The 21040-nt window shown below is 30.5% G+C and overlaps 1 protein-coding gene across 1 annotated transcript; it reads right to left on the bottom strand.

The window, feature by feature from the left end:
• Positions 1 to 7485: 7485 nt before the first annotated feature.
• LOC141649449 (uncharacterized) lies at positions 7486 to 8370 on the bottom strand. Its single transcript, XM_074458138.1, has one exon. The coding sequence runs from the start codon at positions 8368 to 8370 to the stop codon at positions 7486 to 7488; it is 885 nt and encodes a 294-aa protein (XP_074314239.1).
• Positions 8371 to 21040: the final 12670 nt, after the last annotated feature.

Genomic DNA, 21040 nt, shown 5'->3' with positions numbered 1-21040 from the left:
GACCACATCATTTTTGGATCACTTACCATGACTCAAATTGCCTTATTCCTATTTTGCTATGATTAGGAAATAAACAACAACTACCTTAAACTTATTAGCTAAAATAACATAAGGAAAATAAAAACAACACTTATTAAAATAATAACTATGAACCCGACACAGCTAGCTCCTCTACACGGTCTTGCCACCTTGGAATCCGTTTCATGTAGCCTCGTCACCTTCGTTCCTCCACGTTATCATCTTATATATCTTATATATATAAAACTGGGTTGAAGCGTTGTGAATGCACCATGTGTCAACCCAACATTAAATATAGATATTAATTACAACTGGACATTAAATATAAACATAACAAATGCTACATAAATCTCAGCAAAGTATTAATTAGAGTTTGTATTATAAAATTACAAATAACAATTACGGTGATTTATTTTAAATTTATATAAAAAAATTGATAAAAATTCTAAAATGTAAATCATTACCTTTATTGCGAAAAATGCTTTAAATTAAGTATACCTTCCATTATATTTAATTGAAATATTTTGATATGTATAGAGTCTATATATGATTAAAGTGAGTATCTCACAATGTGTTACATTTAACCAAATGGGTTTGGTGTAGTGGTTGCTCACTTCATCCCTAAACCACGAGGTCAGGGGTTCGACCCCTGCCCATGGGAATGGAGCAAACTCTTCAGCCGTTTACCTCTTCGTGAGAGCACCCGCGGCGAGGGGATTATACACTGTTGTCGACGGTGGATACCCCGGTTTATACCAAAAACAATGCGTTACATTTACTTAAAGAAAAACATTTTGAGAAAATTACAATACTTAGACCATTAAATTCATCAAAAAAATATATTTGAAAGAGTCATTTTATTTATTAAAAAAAACATACAGATAACTACTAAGAGATAAGTTTTTATGATGTGATAATGAAAAAATTATATTAAACAAGTGATAATGTGATAACGAGTGAGATATTTGAAAAAATTATGAAAAATTTAATGAAAATACATTTGAGATTTAAGAGGTTTTAAATAATGTGATAAGAGTGGATATTTGTACTTGAATGATGGCTTTTTGGACCTTTTCGAGTAGGTTAAGCTGAGGTTTTAAGGCGACTTGATACCTATCGTAGAAAAAAAGTTAATATTTTATTACTGATTTCTAATTATTAATTACGAAAAAGGGTCATTATATTGGTAATTTTTATCAATTAACCTTATTTTATATATAGTTGTTTCAGAAAACAAAAGGTGCAAATTTCTTATAAATACGTTGTTTGACATATAGCACATGCAAGACATACACAACCAAAACATTCAAATAAGTTGAGCTTTGACCCGATATGTTTGATACATAAACATCACATGTTATACATTAAAAATTAAAAAATGTATCAAATTATATTCACATCGTTTTGAACAAATACTAATTGATTTGGAACATAACGTATCGCGAAATGATCTAAAATAAGAACTTAATATTGATTGTTGCATTATTCGAATACATTTATTTTAACTAATATAATATTTGATAAGTCACAAAATTATTTATATAATAATGTTTATCATGAATAGCTAACTATCAGTCTATCAGTTATTAGTTATAATTAAAACTGTATGTATTTTATTTTAAAACATTGAAATTAAATCTAATAAAATAAGAGTTGAGAAAGTTAATTTATTTTTATTTTTAAGTAAAGATATTAAATGTCATATATTAATTATATTATTTTTCTTCAATTATAATAATAAAATTATCAAACATGCCGCGCGAAGTGCGGGATACTACCTAGTAATCTAGTCTTATATATATATATATATATATATATATATATATATATATATATATATATATATATATATATATATATATATATATATATATAAACTGGTTGAATCGTTGTGAATGCGCCACGTGTCAACCCAGCATTAAATACAAGTATTAATTACACCTGAACATTAAATATAAACATAATAAATGCTACGTAAATCTCAGCAAAGTATTAATTAGAGTTTAATAAATGTATTATAAAATTACATATAATAATTAACATGATTTGATTTAAATTTATATAAAAAATATTTTGATAAAAATTCTAAAATATAAATAAATACGTTCATTCTGAAAAATGATTTCATATGAGTATAATTTTCATTAGATTTATTGAAATATTTTGTTATGTAGAGATGATAAAAGTGAGTGTCTCACAATGTTTTACATTTACGTAAAAAAAATATTTTGAGAAAGTTATAAAACTTAGCCCATTAAAACCATTAAGAAAAATTAAGTTGGAAGAGTCATTTTATTTATTAAAAACAAAACTTAAAGAAAACTACTAAGAGATGTTTTTATAGTGTGGGAATGAAAAAAATTATATTGCGAGAAATTGAATACATATGATCGAGATTTTGGTAGGTTTATATAGTGTGATAATGAGTATGTGTACGAGTATGTATGTACACAATGATCGCGATTGCATTTGAATAATCAAAACAAAAATAATAATTATTAAGTAATATAGTATTATAAACGACATGAAAAAGTAGAGAACACTTTACAATTTTTCTTTAATATCCTCAATTAAATATGTATACGTCAAATAGAAAATATTGATTATGACTAACTAAATATTACTTTTAGTTAAATATTTTATATGTTATCTTTTAAATACTTTGAAGTTAAACCTCAAAAAATAATATTTGAGAAAGTTCAACCTATTTTATTTATAGGTAAACTCTTAAACATCATTATATATAGTTGTTTAAGAAAATAAAAGGTGTAAATTTTATACAATATGTTTGGCACATAGCACATGCAAAGCATAATCAAAACATTTGAATAAGTTGAGTTTGGACCCTATATATCTGATACATAAATATCACATACACTTTATACATAAAAAATTAAAAATTACATAAAATTCTATTCACATAATTTTGAACAATTTAACTGATTTTGAACATAGCGTATCATGAAATGATATATTTTGAGAACTTAGTGTTGATTGTTGCATTATTCGAATAACTTTTATTTTAATTAATATGATATTTGATCAGTCACAAATTTATTTATAAAACGTTGCTCATGCATAATTAATTATCACTTATTAGTTTTAATTATAATTGTATGTATTTTATTTAAAAACATTGAAGTTAAACCTAAAAGAATTAATTTGAGAAAAAATATTTTATTTTTATTTATAAGTAAAAATATTAAATATTATATATGAATTATAAAATTATTTTTCATCAATTATAATAATATGACGTCGGGTTAAAATCATTTATTGAAAATAAAAAGAGTACTTCCAATTAGTATGTGCACAAATTTGTAAGATTGACTATGGGGTAGTGAGGCCTACAACTATATACACATTCCCAATGTATATACGGAGTATTATGTGTACAGTGTACTATTTCTGGTTCACTCCAACATTCCCCACTTGTCCGACTGTTGCTGAGCAATTTTTGTAATATTCAAAGTAAAAAATGTCAAATATTCAAAGCACAATTTCCGAATTTTTAATTCAAAAGAGTAATGGATCATCATTGAATGTACCATATATTTTCATTTTCTACCTTCTGTCATGCACATATTTACACTATAAATTTATATTCTCTCATCAAATTTGAGTTACACTCTTCTCTCTCCATTTTTTTCTAAAGATTTGCAAAAGTGTCAAATAAAAACTAAGCATTTACAGTAGTCACATTAACATCTACAAACTGAATATTTCTTGAATCATATGATCATTTTCTGTCATATGTCTTGATCATTGATTTGAACATCATTTAAAATCAAGATGATTCATTAAACAACATCACTGAACCCGACTCGCTCCGAGCAACATGGCGGCTAACCGCACCACAGATGAGAACCCTTGATTTCACCGCGATCGTTGGAATTATTGGTCATAGTTCCCATGAAACAAATAAACAATACAATGGGATAAGTGTATTTTGATTCATTAATTGTTCAGTGATACGGGGCATCGAAGTACCTTAATACCTTACATTAGTCTTATTCTAGAGCACATCTTCAATACTATATATTATACATTTATACTACATCATAAGTAGATTAATAGCAAAGTTGAATCACACATATATCATATATGGTGCTATCACTAATATGATTCTATATTATTTGTGTGTGATTTAATATATATGTGTGTGTCTACGATCTAAGAATTACAACCAAGCATGGAAGTTTTTGAGATTCTAAGTTTTACTTTTCTTATAATAGAATGGAGGTCAAACTATCAAATTGTCACTCTTGAATTTCTCTCTTATTCATTATTAATACTACATATGTTTAATATGGTATTTCTAAAACTAAAAAATTCAATGGATTCGAGTAGTATAAAAAGTAACAGATGGCTAACGATTTCGTATAACAAGAGCTACAAGTGATGAACTAGCTCATAACAGCCTCATGAAATGGCGTAAAAACAATTGAGTTGGTATACGCCAAAAAAAAATAGTAAATCTTCAATTTTGTACATTTACTTTGTTTTCATTATGCTTATTATTAATCGTAAATGTACGGAATGAGATTACAACCGTGCAAACAAAATTTAAATTTCAAATATAGTTTTGTGTTTGCGTCTTATCCAAACTGAGAAAACAAAATCTACCATATAAAATAGTTGATACCGATATAATTTTAAGTACTGCCACTATATAGTAATGTTTCTTCAGCTTTATACAGAAGTATACATTTTAATGGCTCTATTCAATACATGTCATTTCTCGGCTTTCAATAGTTGAATTTCAAAAAATTGAGAAGGTTACTCAATATTTTACATATTAAGATACAACGTAGTGGCTGGTGACAAATTGTCTTGATATAAGGTATAAAGTACAATTATATGAACAATAATTTAATAACACAGTGTTATTTATTAGCTATATATTTCCAATAACGAACATATTTTTACATCAGTATTAAATAGTGGGTCTGAAAAATGTAAAAAAATTAAATTTGAGAAAAATTAGTATATTTTTATTTATAACTAAAAATATTAAAGGTCATATATGAATTATATTATTTGTCTTCAATTATAATAATAAAATTTTAAAACAGGCCGCGCGAAGCGCGGGATACCACCTAGTCTTTTATATATATATATATATATATATATATATATATATATATATATATATATATATATATATATATAGGGTTGAGATCCCATGAGAACCCTCTTTACATGAGAACCGTGAGAACCTCGGGTTCAGAACTGTTGTACCAAAGGTTCAGAACTTTTATACATCGGGTTCAGAACTTTAATACCAAAGGTTCAGTCATTTAAGAGAGTAGGGTAATCACTGCAATTTCTCATTCAGGTACACACGTGATATACTCTTAATTGTTTTGTCTCACGGAACCATATTTTCACAAATGGTGCTTTTAAATATAATGAAGTTGTCTACCGTTATTATCAAAGTGCTGATTTTATAATTATGCAGGATGATCAAACCATACAAGGTACAAGTAAATTATTATCACATTTTAATTTGTCTTTGATTATCCACAGATTATGGAGGTTTCCAGTCTAACTTGCGATTTAGATGATAAAAATGAAGGGACACAATATAAGGAGATGAAGAAGAAAGAAGGAAGGCGGCGGCTCACGGTGGTGCGGCGGGGAAGACGCGGTTGTCTTGGCCTACACTGGGCTCGACAGAAGGAGGAGGGAGCAGGGGTGGTGGCTTTGGTGCGACACGAACAGAAGATCGGCGAGAAAAGGGGAAAACAGAGGAGTATTAGGCTGCGGTGGTTGATGGCGGTGATTGGCGGCCAATGGTGAGTACCAGGTTATTCACGGTGGTGAATAGAGTTCGGTTAACAGTGTCGATTTTATGATCGGCGGTAACGATGGAGGTGATTTAGCTTTTTGGATTGTTTGTATTTGTTGTTAATGTCGATGATGATGGTCATTTATGCGGAAATGTTGGTCGAAGTGCAGGGGGAATGGTGGTTATTGTGACACACTAGCGGCGTTTGTGTTGGGTGGCAGGCTGTTGCGGCAAATGTGGGTGATGGTGGTAATTGGGAATGGTGGTTATTGGTGTAGGTGTGAATGGTTGTGATAATGATGTAGTTTGGTACGGCTATGGTGGTGATAAAGGGTGTGTTTGGGTTCTGAACATTTGGTATTAAAGTTCTGAACATGAGGTTCTCATGGTTCTCATGGGAAGGGGGTTCTCATAGGATCCTAAATCTATATATATATATATATATATATATATATATATATATATATATATATATATATATAAGGGTTCTTATAAGGCCACTACATCTAATAAGTCCCTAAGTCCTTATAAGGGCCTTTGGATGGAAGGGATGGAGGGATGAGATTACATCTCATTCAAGGGTCACAAATGAACCTCCCTAATCTCCCTCCCTAATTGTGTATAACTCCACCTAATTTTGTACAACTCTTCCACCATTCTAATCTCCCAACTCACTTCCTCATTCACTCATCCTCTCTCATTTCTCACATTCACTCTTTCTCTCTCATTTTCTTCCCACCCTCTCTAAACAAAAAAAAAAACCCAAACTAATACAAAAAAAACCCAAACAAAAAAAAAAAAAAAAAAAAACCAAAAACCCAGCCGACACCACCCTCCCTTCTTCCCGGCCCACCACCACCCGACCTCCCTCCCTTCTTCCCTTCCCACCTCCCTCCCTCCATCAACCAACAACAACAACGCCAACAACCAGAACAACAACCAAAGAACAACAACACCACCACCGACATCAACACCGTCACCCATGCCGCCACCACCACCAAAAACCACCACGACCTCCTTCTCGCCTCCTCCCTTTTTTCCTTCCTCTCTCGGATCTGCAAGCCCCCAGCCCACCACCACAGACCGCATCACCACACCGCACCACCACCGCCTCGCACCACCACACACGATTTCCGCCGCCACCATTGCCACCATTCACGCGTCACTTCCGTCTCAAATCTGATATTTTGTTACCTCCTCAATTTCTTTGTTTTTGTTCAGTTTATTTTTTGTTTTGCTTTGTTTTTTTTGTTTTGTTATTGTTTTGTTTTTGTTATTTTGTTATTTGTTTTTGTTCAATTTCTTTGTTTTGTTATCGTTTTTTCCAGATCTGAGTATTGGTTGTTGGTCGATTTTTTCGAATTTTTTGTGTGTTGTTTTTGGTTTTGGCCGGATGTTGTTGTTTTTTCGAATTTTTTAATTTTTGTGTTTTTGTTATTTGTTTTTTTAATTCTTTTATTAGCTTGTGTTTGTCTCTTTTTTTTTAGTGTTTTTTCAGATTTACTTTATTTTGTTATTGTTATTTGGTTTTTTTATTTTTGTTGGTTATTGATGGGTTGTTTTTAATTTCTAATTTATTATTTGTATTTTTTTTTGGTGTAATGTGAGTATATTATATATCATTATCTAAGAAAATAATTACAAGAGGTGCAGGGATCGAATCCCATTACAAGCATTCAATTCACTCCCATAATTTGCAGCCAACCACAATCTGGTTGATCAGCAACATTACCACACTTCGTTTTAACCCTTCTCTTGACATCGTCCTCTATTCGTGCTGCCACTAGTTCAGGCCTCATCAGAACATCATTCACTCTTGCATTGTTTCGTTGATACCAGATAGAATAAGTAAAAGCATTGAACATGGCTACCCTTACCTTCCATTGGATACTATCTTTCTGAGTTGCAAGCAGACCAGTCACTGTAGGAAATCCACCACCATACCACTTTGTTAGGCAAGATTGAACTTTGGTAGCATACACACAGGAAGTAAACAAATGCTCAACTGTTTCAGGCTGTAGCTGACAGAGCAGACACAGATCATCAGGACAGCATCCATATCTCACTAATTTACTCTTCACATTCATACCCTCATGCAGTCTAAGCCAAGTAGTCATAGAATACTTAGGAATGTTCCAGTTACACCATACAATTGCAGGCCAATCAAGAGGAACAGGATCAGGGGAGAGCCATTCATAACCACTCCTGATAGAATATCCTTTAGGACTCACAGTCCAGCTGCCATTAGCATAACCAGTCTTTAGCTTGTCTTTTACTTTGCAAATATTTTTCCATACCCATGTAGCATCAGGAGTAGGAGTATAGCAGTGCCAGTCCTGCTCCTTGATATATACATCATTAACCCATTTGATCCAAAGCCTATCTGCTTTACAATAAATCCAATCAACCAGTTTGCCTACAGTGGCTATATTCCATGTGTCAGCTCTTCTAATCCCCAAGCCCCCTTCCTTCTTAGGCACTGTAACTTTATCCCAGGCAACCATTGGAACTCTATGGTACTCAGAAGAGCCATCCCATAAATAGTTCCTACAGATTGCCATGATGTTGTTTATGATACTCTTGGGGATAATGAACATTTGAGCCCAATAATTGTGAAGGGTATTCAGCACTGCATTGATAAGGGTCACCCTGCCAGCATAGATAGACAGTTTTTGGCTCCCAAACTCCTTATCCTAGCTACCATTTTTTCAAAAGAGCACTTTGCATTCGATTTTGTAAGTCTTCCTGCCTTAATAGGCACTCCCAAATATCTAAATGGCATTGTGCCTTCCTTGAACCCAGTCACCATTTTTATTCCTTCCTTAATATCTTCAGCTACCCCATTAAAAAAGATTTCAGACTTAGCATTGTTCATTGCTAGTCCTGAAGCCTTAGAGAATGAGGAGAAAGCCCTCATAAGCAACCAGATAGACTGAGGTTTTCCTTTACAAAAAAGCAGTAAATCATCTGCAAACATGAGGTGTGTAAGCTTTAAATTCTTACATAAGGGGTGATACTGAAATGGCCATCTCTCAGTGGCAAATTTAATGAGCCTGGACAGGTACTCCATACAGATAGTGAAGAGAAGTGGTGATATTGGATCCCCTTGTCTCAATCCCCTTTGTCCCTTAAAGTATCCAAAATTACTCCCATTCAAAGATAAGGTAAAAGAGGTAGATCTTACACATTGCATCACCAGCTGAATGAAATGAGTAGGAAATTTAAGCCCATGGAGCATTTGTTCTACAAAGTCCCACTCAATTGTGTCATAAGCTTTCTGCAAGTCTATCTTGAACAAGCATCTAGGAGTCACTGCTTTCCTAGCATAAAGATGGACAATATCTTGGCAAATGAGCACATTCTCAATGATTGACCTGCCTTTAATAAAAGCTCCTTGGTTCTCATGAATGATATCAGGAAGAACAAGAGCTAATCTGTTACACAACAGCTTGGATATCACCTTATAAACCATATTACAGCAAGCTATTGGTCTGAAGTGGCCCACAGTGGTTGGTCTATCACACTTAGGAATGAGGGTAATATTTGTAGCATTATTTGTATTGTTATTTCATTGTTAATTTTTTTTATTTGTATTGTTATTTCATTGTTATTTCATTTATGGGTGAATTTTTCTTAATAGATAACATTTTTTATTTTTTTGGTCTAATTTGGTTTTGTTATTGTTACATAATTTTTTTGTTTTTTCATTGTTATTGTTACATAATTTTTTGGTTACTAAAGTTATACATTTCATGACTAAAGTTATACATTTTATGACTAAAGTTATACACTTAAAACATTAAAGTTATACATTTTATGACTAAAGTTATACACTTTTTACATTAAAGTTACACTATTAACATCTAAAGTTATACATTGTATAAATTGAAGTTATACAACCATTCAAGTTTGTTTTGTTGGTTTTTTTGTTTGGTTTGGTTTTGGTTTTTTTTGTTATTTGTTTTTTTTTAAATTATTGGTTAATTTTTTATTATTGTTATTGAAGTTTTTTTATTTTACTTTTTTGACTTATTGGTTTTTTTAATATCATATTCTTATGTGTTGTTTCAAATTTGAATTTATAGTTCTAAAGTTATACAATTTTGGACTAAAATTACACAAATTTGGACTGAAGTTATACAAATAAAGACTAAAGTTATACAAATAAGGACTAAAATTATACAATTTTGGACTAAAGTTATACAAATTTGGACTACAATTATACAAAAAATGATTGAAGTTATACAAATAAGGACAAAAGTTATTCAAATAAGGACTAAAGTTATACAAAAATGGACTAAAGTTATACAAAAAAGGACTGAAGTTATACAAAAATAGACCAAAGTTGTACAAAAAAAGACTAAAGTTATACAAAGATTGGACTAAAGTCATACAACAATGGACTAAAGTTATACAAAAATGAACCAAAGTTATACAAAAATGGACTAAAGTTATACAAAAAATTGGACTAAAGTTATACAAAAATGAACCAAAGTTATACAAAAATGAACCAAAGTTATACAAAAATAGACCAGAGTTATACAAAAATGCACCAAAGTTATAACTTTAGTCCAATTTTTGTATAATTTTAGTCCAATTCTTTTGTATAACTTTGGTTCATTTTTGTATAACTTTGGTTCATTTTTGTATAACTTTAGTCCAATTTTTTGTATAACTTTAGTCCAATTTTTGTATAACTTTAGTCTTTTTTTGTATAACTTTGGTCTATTTTTGTATAACTTTGGTTCATGTTTGTATAACTTTAGTCCATTTTTGTATAACTTTGGTTCATTTTTGTATAACTTTGGTCCATTTTTGTATAACTTTCGTCCTTATTTGTATAACTTTAGCCCATATTTGAATAACTTTAATCCATATTTGTATAACTGTTGTCCATTTCTGTATAACTTTGGTTCATTTTTGTATAACTTTGGTTCATTTTTTTATAACTTTGGTTCATTTTTGTATAACTTTGGTTCATTTTTGTATAACTTTAGTCCTTATTTGTATAACTTTAATCCATATTTGTATAACTTTAGTCCATTTTTGTATAACTTTGGTTCATTTTTGTATAACTTTGATTTATTTTTGTATAACTTTAGTCCAATTTTTTGTATAACTTTAGTCCAATCTTTGTATAACTTTAGTCTTTTTTTGTATAACTTTGGTCTATTTTTGTATAACTTTGGTTCATTTTTGTATAACTTTAGTCAATTTTTGTCTTAGATGAAAAAAAAAGTATCTCACAAAAAAAACGAGATTTAAAACGCGAAATCTTAAAAAAAACGTATAACAAGAAGAGATTTAAGAAAATGAATAAAAAATGAGAACTAATAAAATAAAAGACAACTAAAATAAAATAAAAGACAAAAAAAATAATGAATGGAAAAAACAACTCAAAACATACAAATTAACACAAAACGAAAAAAAAAAAAACCGAGTTGAAAAAAAAAAAAAGAGTCAGCGGCGGTGGGGCGGCGACGGTGGGGTGGCGGCGGCGGGGGTGGTGGGTGGTTATTTGGTGTCGGGTGGGGTGGTGGTGGGTGGTGGTGAATGAGGAAGAGATGAATGAATGATTTATTTGAGTTTTTTTATTTATTTGGATTTTTTGGGTTTTTTATTTATTTGGATTTTTGGGTTTTTTTTTATTTATTTGGGTTTTTTTTTAGAGTTTGAGAGAAGAGAGAAATGAAATGTGTAAGATGAAAGAGAAATGGATGAGTGGAAAACAAATATATAGTAAATTAGTGATTAATTAGAGTGGATTAGTGAAGGAGGAGAGAGATGGTGAGATTAGCTTATAAACACACTTTTTTGGGGTTGATCTCATCCCTCCATCTCCCTCCATCCAATGGCTCTTAATAGAACTTATGGACTCAATTAATATTTTGGCCTTAGTTGATCTCTTCTATATATATATATATATATATATATATATATATATATATATATATATATATATATATATATATAGATTTAGGATCCGGTGAGAACGACTACTCGGTGAGAACGGTGAGAACGAACTACAACCATTAGATTAAAAAACAACTCGCGGCTTAGATCAATCCCAATGATAACCAAACGTTTTATGTATAAATTATAAAACACCTATTCCTAAGTCAACCTTTCCCTCACCTCTCATTTTTTTTACATTTTCACTGATAAACAATTACGACAATCGTTCCACCTTAATTGACGGTGACCACCACGACCAGCCACCAGCACCGCCAAAAGACGACACCGACGACACAATCACCATCACATACGCCGGCGGCCACACCTGAATTAGCCTATCTTATAAGTTGATACATGATGACATCGCCGGAAATAGCTCAACCACACCGTCGACTAATAGTGCGTGTCTCTACAGAAAATGCCGGCAAAGGCGTCGACCAGCGTCGTCGATTCATTTCTGTTCGTCGGCGTTGGTTTCAATTTATTTTTTATTCAATTATTATTCCCCCTATTTCGTCCCTTACCCAAAATGCCCTTCGCCGATAGTCACCGGACTTCAATCGACGCCGGCAATGATTCAATTGAGTCGTGGGTTAAGTTGCAGTATTGTTGGTGCTACGCGAATTCGGGCGAGGGAAAGATTGGGAGATGCAAAATACCGACATGATCGTTGTTCTACTCCTCATTGGCGTCGTGAGGTGGTTGGGAATGTCGGAGTTGCATGGGAGGTGTGTTGTGGTAGTACGTATGGTGTGACCTGAATTTTGGTCTTATTTGCCACTGTTGTTGTTATCAGAACATTTTTTACATTTTTCGAACTTTTCTATTGACTTTGGTGTTCTCTTAATGTCTTGTTTTGTCTACTTTCTAAATCTATTCTTGTTGGCATCGAATTCATTTGCAATCCCACAATATTGAATACCACTTGATTATTATTATTATTATTATTATTATTATTATTATTATTATTATTATTATTATTATTATTATTATTATTATTATTATTTGTTGATCTTCACTATTTTTCAAAGGTTGTTTTGTGTATCTAGATCACATGTTGGTGTACCTAGAAGAATATTTTTGGGTATCTAGGTATTTTTTTTTTTTTTACCAAATTTTAGATGCACTTTAATCTATTATAGATACATTTTTTTACATGTTCCTAGATACATTTTTTGACGATGGAGATACATTATATCCACCATATTTTTTAATGTATCTAGTTCGTTCTCATTGAGTGGTTGTTCTCACCGGATCTTAACTCCATATACACTTTTAACTATTGTAGGTACACTTTTTACCGGAATTCTATATACACTTTTTAAGAATGTAGATACATTTTTTTTCTCTAGGTGCACTTCTTATCGGGATTCTATATACACTTTCTAAGAATGTAGATACACTTTTTTCTATCGTAGGTACAATTTTTTTCTTACTTAGAAATAACGTACCTGATAGTATAATTTATGTATCTAATAATATTTTCGATGTATCTAAAACCAAATACACACCTAATTACATAATTAATCCTTTAACAACCACCACGACCTCTCTCAATACCACCCCACACTTAACACCGACTAACACCAAATCACCATTTGCGTGACGGAGCACAGCCAGCGAGCTGATGTAATCGCAGACTCGGTAAAGCTTGATTCCAACGTCCCCGGGGCAACAACACCTTTCAATAGCTCCACTAACACGCAACCAAGAAATCCGACGTAAGCAAGGGGATGATTGTTAAAACACATTTTGAGTCATATATTGTTGACTTGATTGCGAAAAAGGAGTGCACTACAAAGCTCAAAGTCATTGTTGATTGCCAGTTTGGTAAAGGTATGAGATTTCATTCATTGCTTTCTGAAACACATTATACCAGATTGACTAGCAAAGGAGATTGACTAGCAAAGGGTACAAACTTTTGTAGTTATTGTACCGAGCTCTACTAATATGGATGGTGCGAGGAAAGGCTCAAGGGCAGTGACAATATAACGAGTCAGACACACATTACACCAAAAAATCAGATTGACTAACAACCCTTTACATAAACTCCTCTTGCACGTATTACATTTGGTCTCACTTTTCCGACAATCTCCTATAATACTTGTTTATCTATATACTTCAATCTACTGTCATGCTAGACAATGTAGTGGACATTATCGGAATTTCGCAATGCAAAACATGTAGCTAGACCTGTCAAACGGGTCGGGCGGGTCGGGTCCCGGGTCGGGTCAGAATACGGGTCGGGTCAAATACGGGTCGGGTCAGATACGGGTCGGGCCATACGGGTCACGGGTCGGGTTAGGGTCAGAATACGGGTCAAGAAATAATTTTTAACGCCTTTTTTAAACGACTTTTTTAATTTAAAAAATATATTTTTAAAAATTAAAATATGTTTAAAATTATTATTTAAGTCATATTCATCATATACAATAATTATATTGATATAATTATTAAAATAAAGTTTTTTTAATAATTGTTTTATTATTAAATATTATAAAAGTTATATAAAATTGACTTTTTAGTTGAATTTTTAATTTTAAGTAATAAAAAAATAATTTTTTAACTATATTTTCAAATATAATATATAAATAATAATATTTTTAAAAAAATTCATGATTTTCCCTTGACCCAACGGGTCGACCCGTTCGGGTCGGGTCTCGACCCTAAAATAACGGGTCATTTCGGGTTCGGGTCAAACGGGTCGCGGGTCGAAAAAACCGGGTATGTAACCCTAAGAAAACGGGTCGGGTCGGGTCGGGTTTTCGGGTCGGGTCGAATTTTGACAGGTAATAAACTAAAGTTTAAGTGAGCTACTGCTAATGTTTTTAATCTGCCAAACACAATCACTCATAATTAAGTACCTAATGAACGTACTCGAGCGAAAGAAATACACAACCATGGCCAGTTTATTGGCCACTTGATTAATCAAGTTCAGAAATCTAATTACAACCAAAAACACGATTCGAACCACCAAAGCCCAGGACCGATGCACAAATGTCGCTCATCTTTCCCGATCTGCGAACAAATGGACAAACGGAATGATGCACGTATGATTCCGGTGGATATTAAATCACCGGAGTTCTTGCGACGATGACCTTAGAGCGACGGATTTTCGAAACTTGAATCAGAGGTTTCTTCAAGCATTAAAGTTAATGGAGATTATAATAAATTCAATCAATTAACCCTAAATCCCAAACCAAAACAAAAAAACCATTGAAATATTAACCAAAATGCGGGTCAACTCTCGAAATCGCTCTTAATTGCAGCATCAATGACAGAATTATCACCGTAAAACGCAGCTAAATGTTGTTAGTGGTGCCGGCGTCGTTCGGGGTGGTCGGTGAGATCAGCGGCGATTGATAGAATGGATGGTGATGTCGCCGGCGTTAGTCGTGGTGGCTGACGGTGACGACTGATTGTGGTCGTGGTGCAGTGGTAATAGTTCATAGGGATGTGAGAGAGAGGATACGTGAGATTGGGTGTTGTAAAATTTGGGTTTTATTGTTTGTGTGATAGTGAGCGTAAGTTATTGATTATTATCATTGTTCTCACCGTTCTCACCGAATGGTCGTTCTCACCGGATCCCACTCTATATATATATATATATATATATATATATATATATATATATATATATATATATATATATATATATATATATATATATATATAAATATAAATATAAAGTTGAAACGCCAAATGGATCGCCACGTGTCAACCCAGCCTTAAATACACGTATTAATTACAGCTGAATTAAATACAAACATAATAAATGCTTTATAAATCTCAGCAAAATATTAATTATATTTTAACAAATTTTATTATAAAATTATATTAAATAATTACGGTGATTTGATTCTAAATTTACTAAAAAGTTATTTGATACAAATTCTAAAATATAAATAATTACGTTCATTGTGAAAAATGCTTTCAATTGAGTATAATTTTCATTATATTTATTGAAATATTTATTTTGATATGTAAATAAAGTGAGTGTCTCACAATGTTTTACATGTACGTAAAAAAAATATTTTTAGAAAGTTATAAAACTTAGACTATTAAATCCATTAAAAAAAATATATTTGGAAGAGTCATTGTATATATTAAAAACACCTCTTTAAAAAAAAACTACTAAGAGATAAGTTTTTATAGTCTGCGAATGAAAAAATATTATATTGGACAAATTGAATATATATGAGATTTTGATAGGTTTCAATAGTGTAATAACGAGTATGTGTACGAGTGTGTATGTACATAGTGATCGCGAGTGCATTTGAATAATCAAAACAAAATTAATGATTATTAAGTAATATAGTATTATAAACGACATGAAAAAGTAAAAAATACGTTACATTTTTCTTTAATATCTTTAATTAAATATGTATAAGTCAAATATAAAATATTGATTATGACTAACCAAATACTCCGTATTACTTTTAGTTAAATATTTTATATGTTATATTTTAAATACTTTGAAGTTAAACATCAAAAAATAATATTTGAGAAAGTTCAACCTATTATATTTACAGGTAATAAACTCTTAAACATCATTATATATAATTGTTTAAAAAAACAAAAGGTGCAAATTTCTCATAGATATGTTTGACACATATTACATGCAAGACACAATCAAAACATTTAAGTAAGTTGAGTTTGAACTCTATATGTTTGATAGATAAATGTCACATGTTATACATAAAAAAATACAAATTACATAAAACTATGTTCACATCATTCTGAATAAATATTAATTGATTTGAGACACAAAGTATCGTGAAATGATATAATTTGAGAACTTATTGTTGATTGTTGTATTAATCGTATAAATTTTATTTTGATTAGTATGATATTTCACCAGTCACAAATTTATTTATAAAACGTCGATCATGCATAATTAATTATCACTTATTAGTTTTAATTAAAACTCTTATGTATTTTATTTTAAAACATTGAAGTTAAACCTAAAAATATTAAATCTGAGAAAAAAAATTTTATAAGAGAAAATATTGAAGGTTATATATGAATTATATAAATTTTCTTCAATTATAATCATAAAATATTAAAACAGGCTGCGCGAAGCGCGGGATACTACCTAGTATATAAATAAAACTGGGTTGAAACGCTATGGATGCGCCACGTGTCAACCCAACCTTAAATACACCTATTAATTACAGCTGAAATTAAATACAAACATAATAAATACTGTATTAATCTCAGAAAAATATTAATTATAGTTTAATAAATTTTATTATAAAATTATATTAAATAATTAAGGTGATTTGATTCTAAACTTACTAAAAAGCTATTTTGATAAAATTTTTAAAATGTAAATAATTACGTTCATTGTGAAAAATGCTTTTAAATTTCAATTGAGTATAATTTTCATTATATTTATTGAAATATTTATTTTGATATGTAGAGATGATTAAAGTGAGTGTCTCACAATGTTTACATTTACGTAAAAAAACATTTTGAGAAAGTTATAAAACTTCGACTATTAAATCGATTAAGAAAAATATATTTGGAAGAGTCGTATATATTAAAAACACAACTTTAAAAAAACTACTAAGAGATAAGTTTTTATAGTCCGGGAATGAAAAAATATTATATTGGACAAATTGAATATATATGAGATTTTGATAGGTTTCAATAGTGTGATAACGAGTATGTGTACGAGTGTTTATGTATATAGTGATTGCAAGTGCATTTGAATAATCAAAACAAAAGTAATGATTATTAAGTAATATAGTATTATAAACGACATGAAAAAGTAGAAAATACATTATATTTTTCTTTAATATCTTTAATTAAATATGTATAAGTCAAATATAAAATATTGATTATGACTAACCAAATACTCCGTATTACTTTTAGTTAAATATTTTATATGTTATCTTTTAAATACTTTGAAGTTAAACATCAAAAAATAATATTTGAGAAAGTTCAACCAATTACATTTACAGGTAATAAACTCTTAAACATCATTATATATAATTGTTTAAAAAAACAAAAGTTGCATATTACATGCAAGACACAGTCAAAAATTTGAATAAGTTGAGTTTGAACTGTATATGTTTGATAGATAAATGTCACATGTTACACATAAAAAATTAAAAATTACATAAAATTATGTTCACATCATCTTGAATATATATTAATTAATTTGAGACATAAAATATCGTGAAATGATATAATTTGAGAACTTATTGTTGATTGTTGTATTATTCGAATATATTTTATTTTGATTAATATGATATTTCACCAGTCACAAATTTATTTATAAAACGTTGATCATGTATAATTAATTATCACTTATTAGTTTAAATTAAAACTCTTATGTATTTTGTTTTAAAACATTGAAGTTAAACCTAAAAATATTAAATTTGATTAAAAATTATTTATAAGAGAAAATATTGAAAGTCATATATGAATTATATAATTTTCCTTTAATTATAATCATAAAATATTAAAACAGACTGCGCGAAGCGCGGGATACTACATAGTATATATATAAAACTGGGTTGAAACGTTGTCGATGCGCCACGTGTCATATACAGCCTTAATGACAAACATTAATTACAACTAATTAGTTAATATGAACATAATAAATGCTGTATAAATCTCAGCAAAATATTAATTATAGTTTAATAAATTTTATTATTAAATTACATTAAATAATTACGGTGATTTGATTCTAAATTTATTAAAAAAATATTTTGATAAAAATTCTAAAATGTAAATAATTACGTTCATTATGAAAAATGCTTTCAATTGAGTATAATTTTCATTATATTTATTGAAATATTTTGATATGTAGATATGATTAAAGCGAGTGTCTCACAATGTTTTACGTTTACGCAAAAAAAAAAAAATTTTAAAAAGTTATAAAAGTTAGACCATTAAATCCAATAAGAAAAATATATTTGGAAGAGTTAATGTATTTATTAAAAATAAAACTTAAAGAAAACTACTAAGAGATAAGTTTTTATAGTGCGGGTATGAAAAAAATTATATTCCGATAAATTGAATATATATGAGATTTTGAGAGGTTTAAATAGTATGTGTACGAGTATGTATGTACACAGTGATCGCAAGTGCATTTGAATAATAAAAAAAAGTAATGATTATTAAGTAATACATATAGTATTATAAAAGACATAAAAAGTAGAAAACACATTACATTTTTCTTTAATATTATTAATTAAAATGTATACGTCAAGTATAATATTGATTATAACTTAACTTAATATTACTTTTACTTAAATATTTTATATGTCATCTTTTAAATATTTTGAAGTTAAACCTCAAAAAGTAATATTCGAGAGTTCAATCTATTTTATTTACAAGTAAACTCTTAAACATCATTATATATAGTTGTTTAAAAAACAAAAAGTACATTTTGTTATAGATATGTTTGACACATAGCACATGCAAGACATAACAAAAACATTTGAATAAGTTGAGTTTGGACCCTATATGTTTTATACATAAATATCACATGTTATACTTAAAAAATTAAAAATTGCATCAAATTATATTCACATCATTTTGAACAAATATTAAATGATTTCGAACATAACGTATCATGAAATGATATAATTTGAGAATTAATGTTGATTGTTGAATTATTTAAACAAATTTTATTTTAAGTAATATGACATTTAATTGGTCACAAATTTATTTATAAAACATTGATCACGCATAATTAATTATCATTTATTAGTATTAATTACAATTGTATGTATTTTATTTTAAAACATTTAAGTTAAACCTAAAAAGGTAAATTTGAGAGAAATTAATTTAATTTTATTTATTTATAAGTAAAAATATTAAAGATCATATATGAATTATATTATTTTTCTTTAGTTATAATAATAAAATTTTAAAACAGGTCGCGCGAAGCGCGAGATACTACTTAGTGTTAACTAAACTCGAGCCCATTGTGAAACCCTTGGAAATGTGATTTACATTTTGAAAAATCAAAACTTCATTTTCACTTAATTCTAATGCTCCCGCAGCAGGTCACCAACTGTATTAAGAGAAAATGGAGTTAATTGTAATACTACGATTTTCTATGTTTATGGGTACTTTATCGAGTGGGGCTTACTATGTCGAGTAAGTACCTTTTTACGCAAAACAGTAGCTGACCTGATGGGTACTCGATCGAGTAAGTGTGACACTCGATCGAGTGGATCGAGTAAGGGGCACTCGATCGAGTAAGTCACTTACTCGATCAAGTAAGTGCGTATTACGGGTTGTTTAGCGGAGTTTTGTTAATAACGCGAGATTAATATAAAAGGTTTTCGTCATTATTCTTAATCACTTTTACCTTCTAAGACCTTTCAAAACAAAAGAAAAAGAATTACGTAGTTCACATTCATCACATTATTAGCAAATCCCAAGGCTAAATCGTCGGATTGTCTTGTTCTTTACGCCGTTGTGATCGTCGTGTCGAGGGTAAGCTTCTTGTATAATTTTTATAATGTTTTGATAAGTTTGTTTGAACCCTAATTGGGTAGATTTGGGGGTTTTGGGAGGATTGTGTTGATTAGGTGATAATCGTATGCATATGTGTTATAGGAGGAGGATTCGTAGAGGAACGGTATTGATTAGCTGCTGTGACGGTCTGTGATTGCTATTCCAGGTAGGGTTTCCCTACTCAGTATTGTTTACATGGCTTTGTTGATAATTGGTTGTTGGTAGTATGTGTTTCATATCAGTATTGGATTTGGTGATTGTTGATTGTATAGTTGGTTGTATAACTGTCTGTGGTTTACGAGGTGCGTCCTCGGCTGAGTGGGGTTACTTGCATGCAGGAGTGGCTTCACGCCCTTGATTCGCCTTCTGTTGAACCCGCCGCAGAAGGGATGTACACATTTAGGAACTTGGGTTTATCGCTCGGATGAGATGAGTAGTGCTAAGGGGGGAACGGCTGCGGTCCCCCACTGGCGATGTGGAATACTTATTGCGATGAGTATTCTGAAAGGACTACACACTTTAGTGTGTAGTCAGGTGTGTGGTGATGTGATGGAGATTGGTTTGGTTGGATTGGATTGTAGTATTGCTTTTATTGCAGCTGTGTTGCTGTGTGTAATCAGTACTGACCCCGTTTAATTGTTTTAAAAACTGTGGTGATTCATTCGGGGATGGTGAGCAGTTATTGAGCAGGTATGAGTTGGCTGGCACGAGGGATAGCTGGGATGGAGTCATCACATGAGTCACTTGAGTCTTGCGCTGTGTCATGAACTTAGTTTATTTAAGTTGGTTTTACAG

The sequence above is a fragment of the Silene latifolia genome, chromosome 3, assembly GCF_048544455.1.
Source record: "Silene latifolia isolate original U9 population chromosome 3, ASM4854445v1, whole genome shotgun sequence".
NCBI classification, from domain to species: domain Eukaryota; kingdom Viridiplantae; phylum Streptophyta; class Magnoliopsida; order Caryophyllales; family Caryophyllaceae; genus Silene; species Silene latifolia.
The sequence above is the reverse complement of the archived record's forward strand: the minus strand, read 5'-3'. Positions and strand labels throughout refer to the sequence as shown.

Coding starts and splice junctions, on each gene's coding strand:
- LOC141649449 (XM_074458138.1), bottom strand. CDS start 8,370: ATGGCAATCTGTAGGAACTATTTATGGGATGGCTCTTCTGAGTACCAT.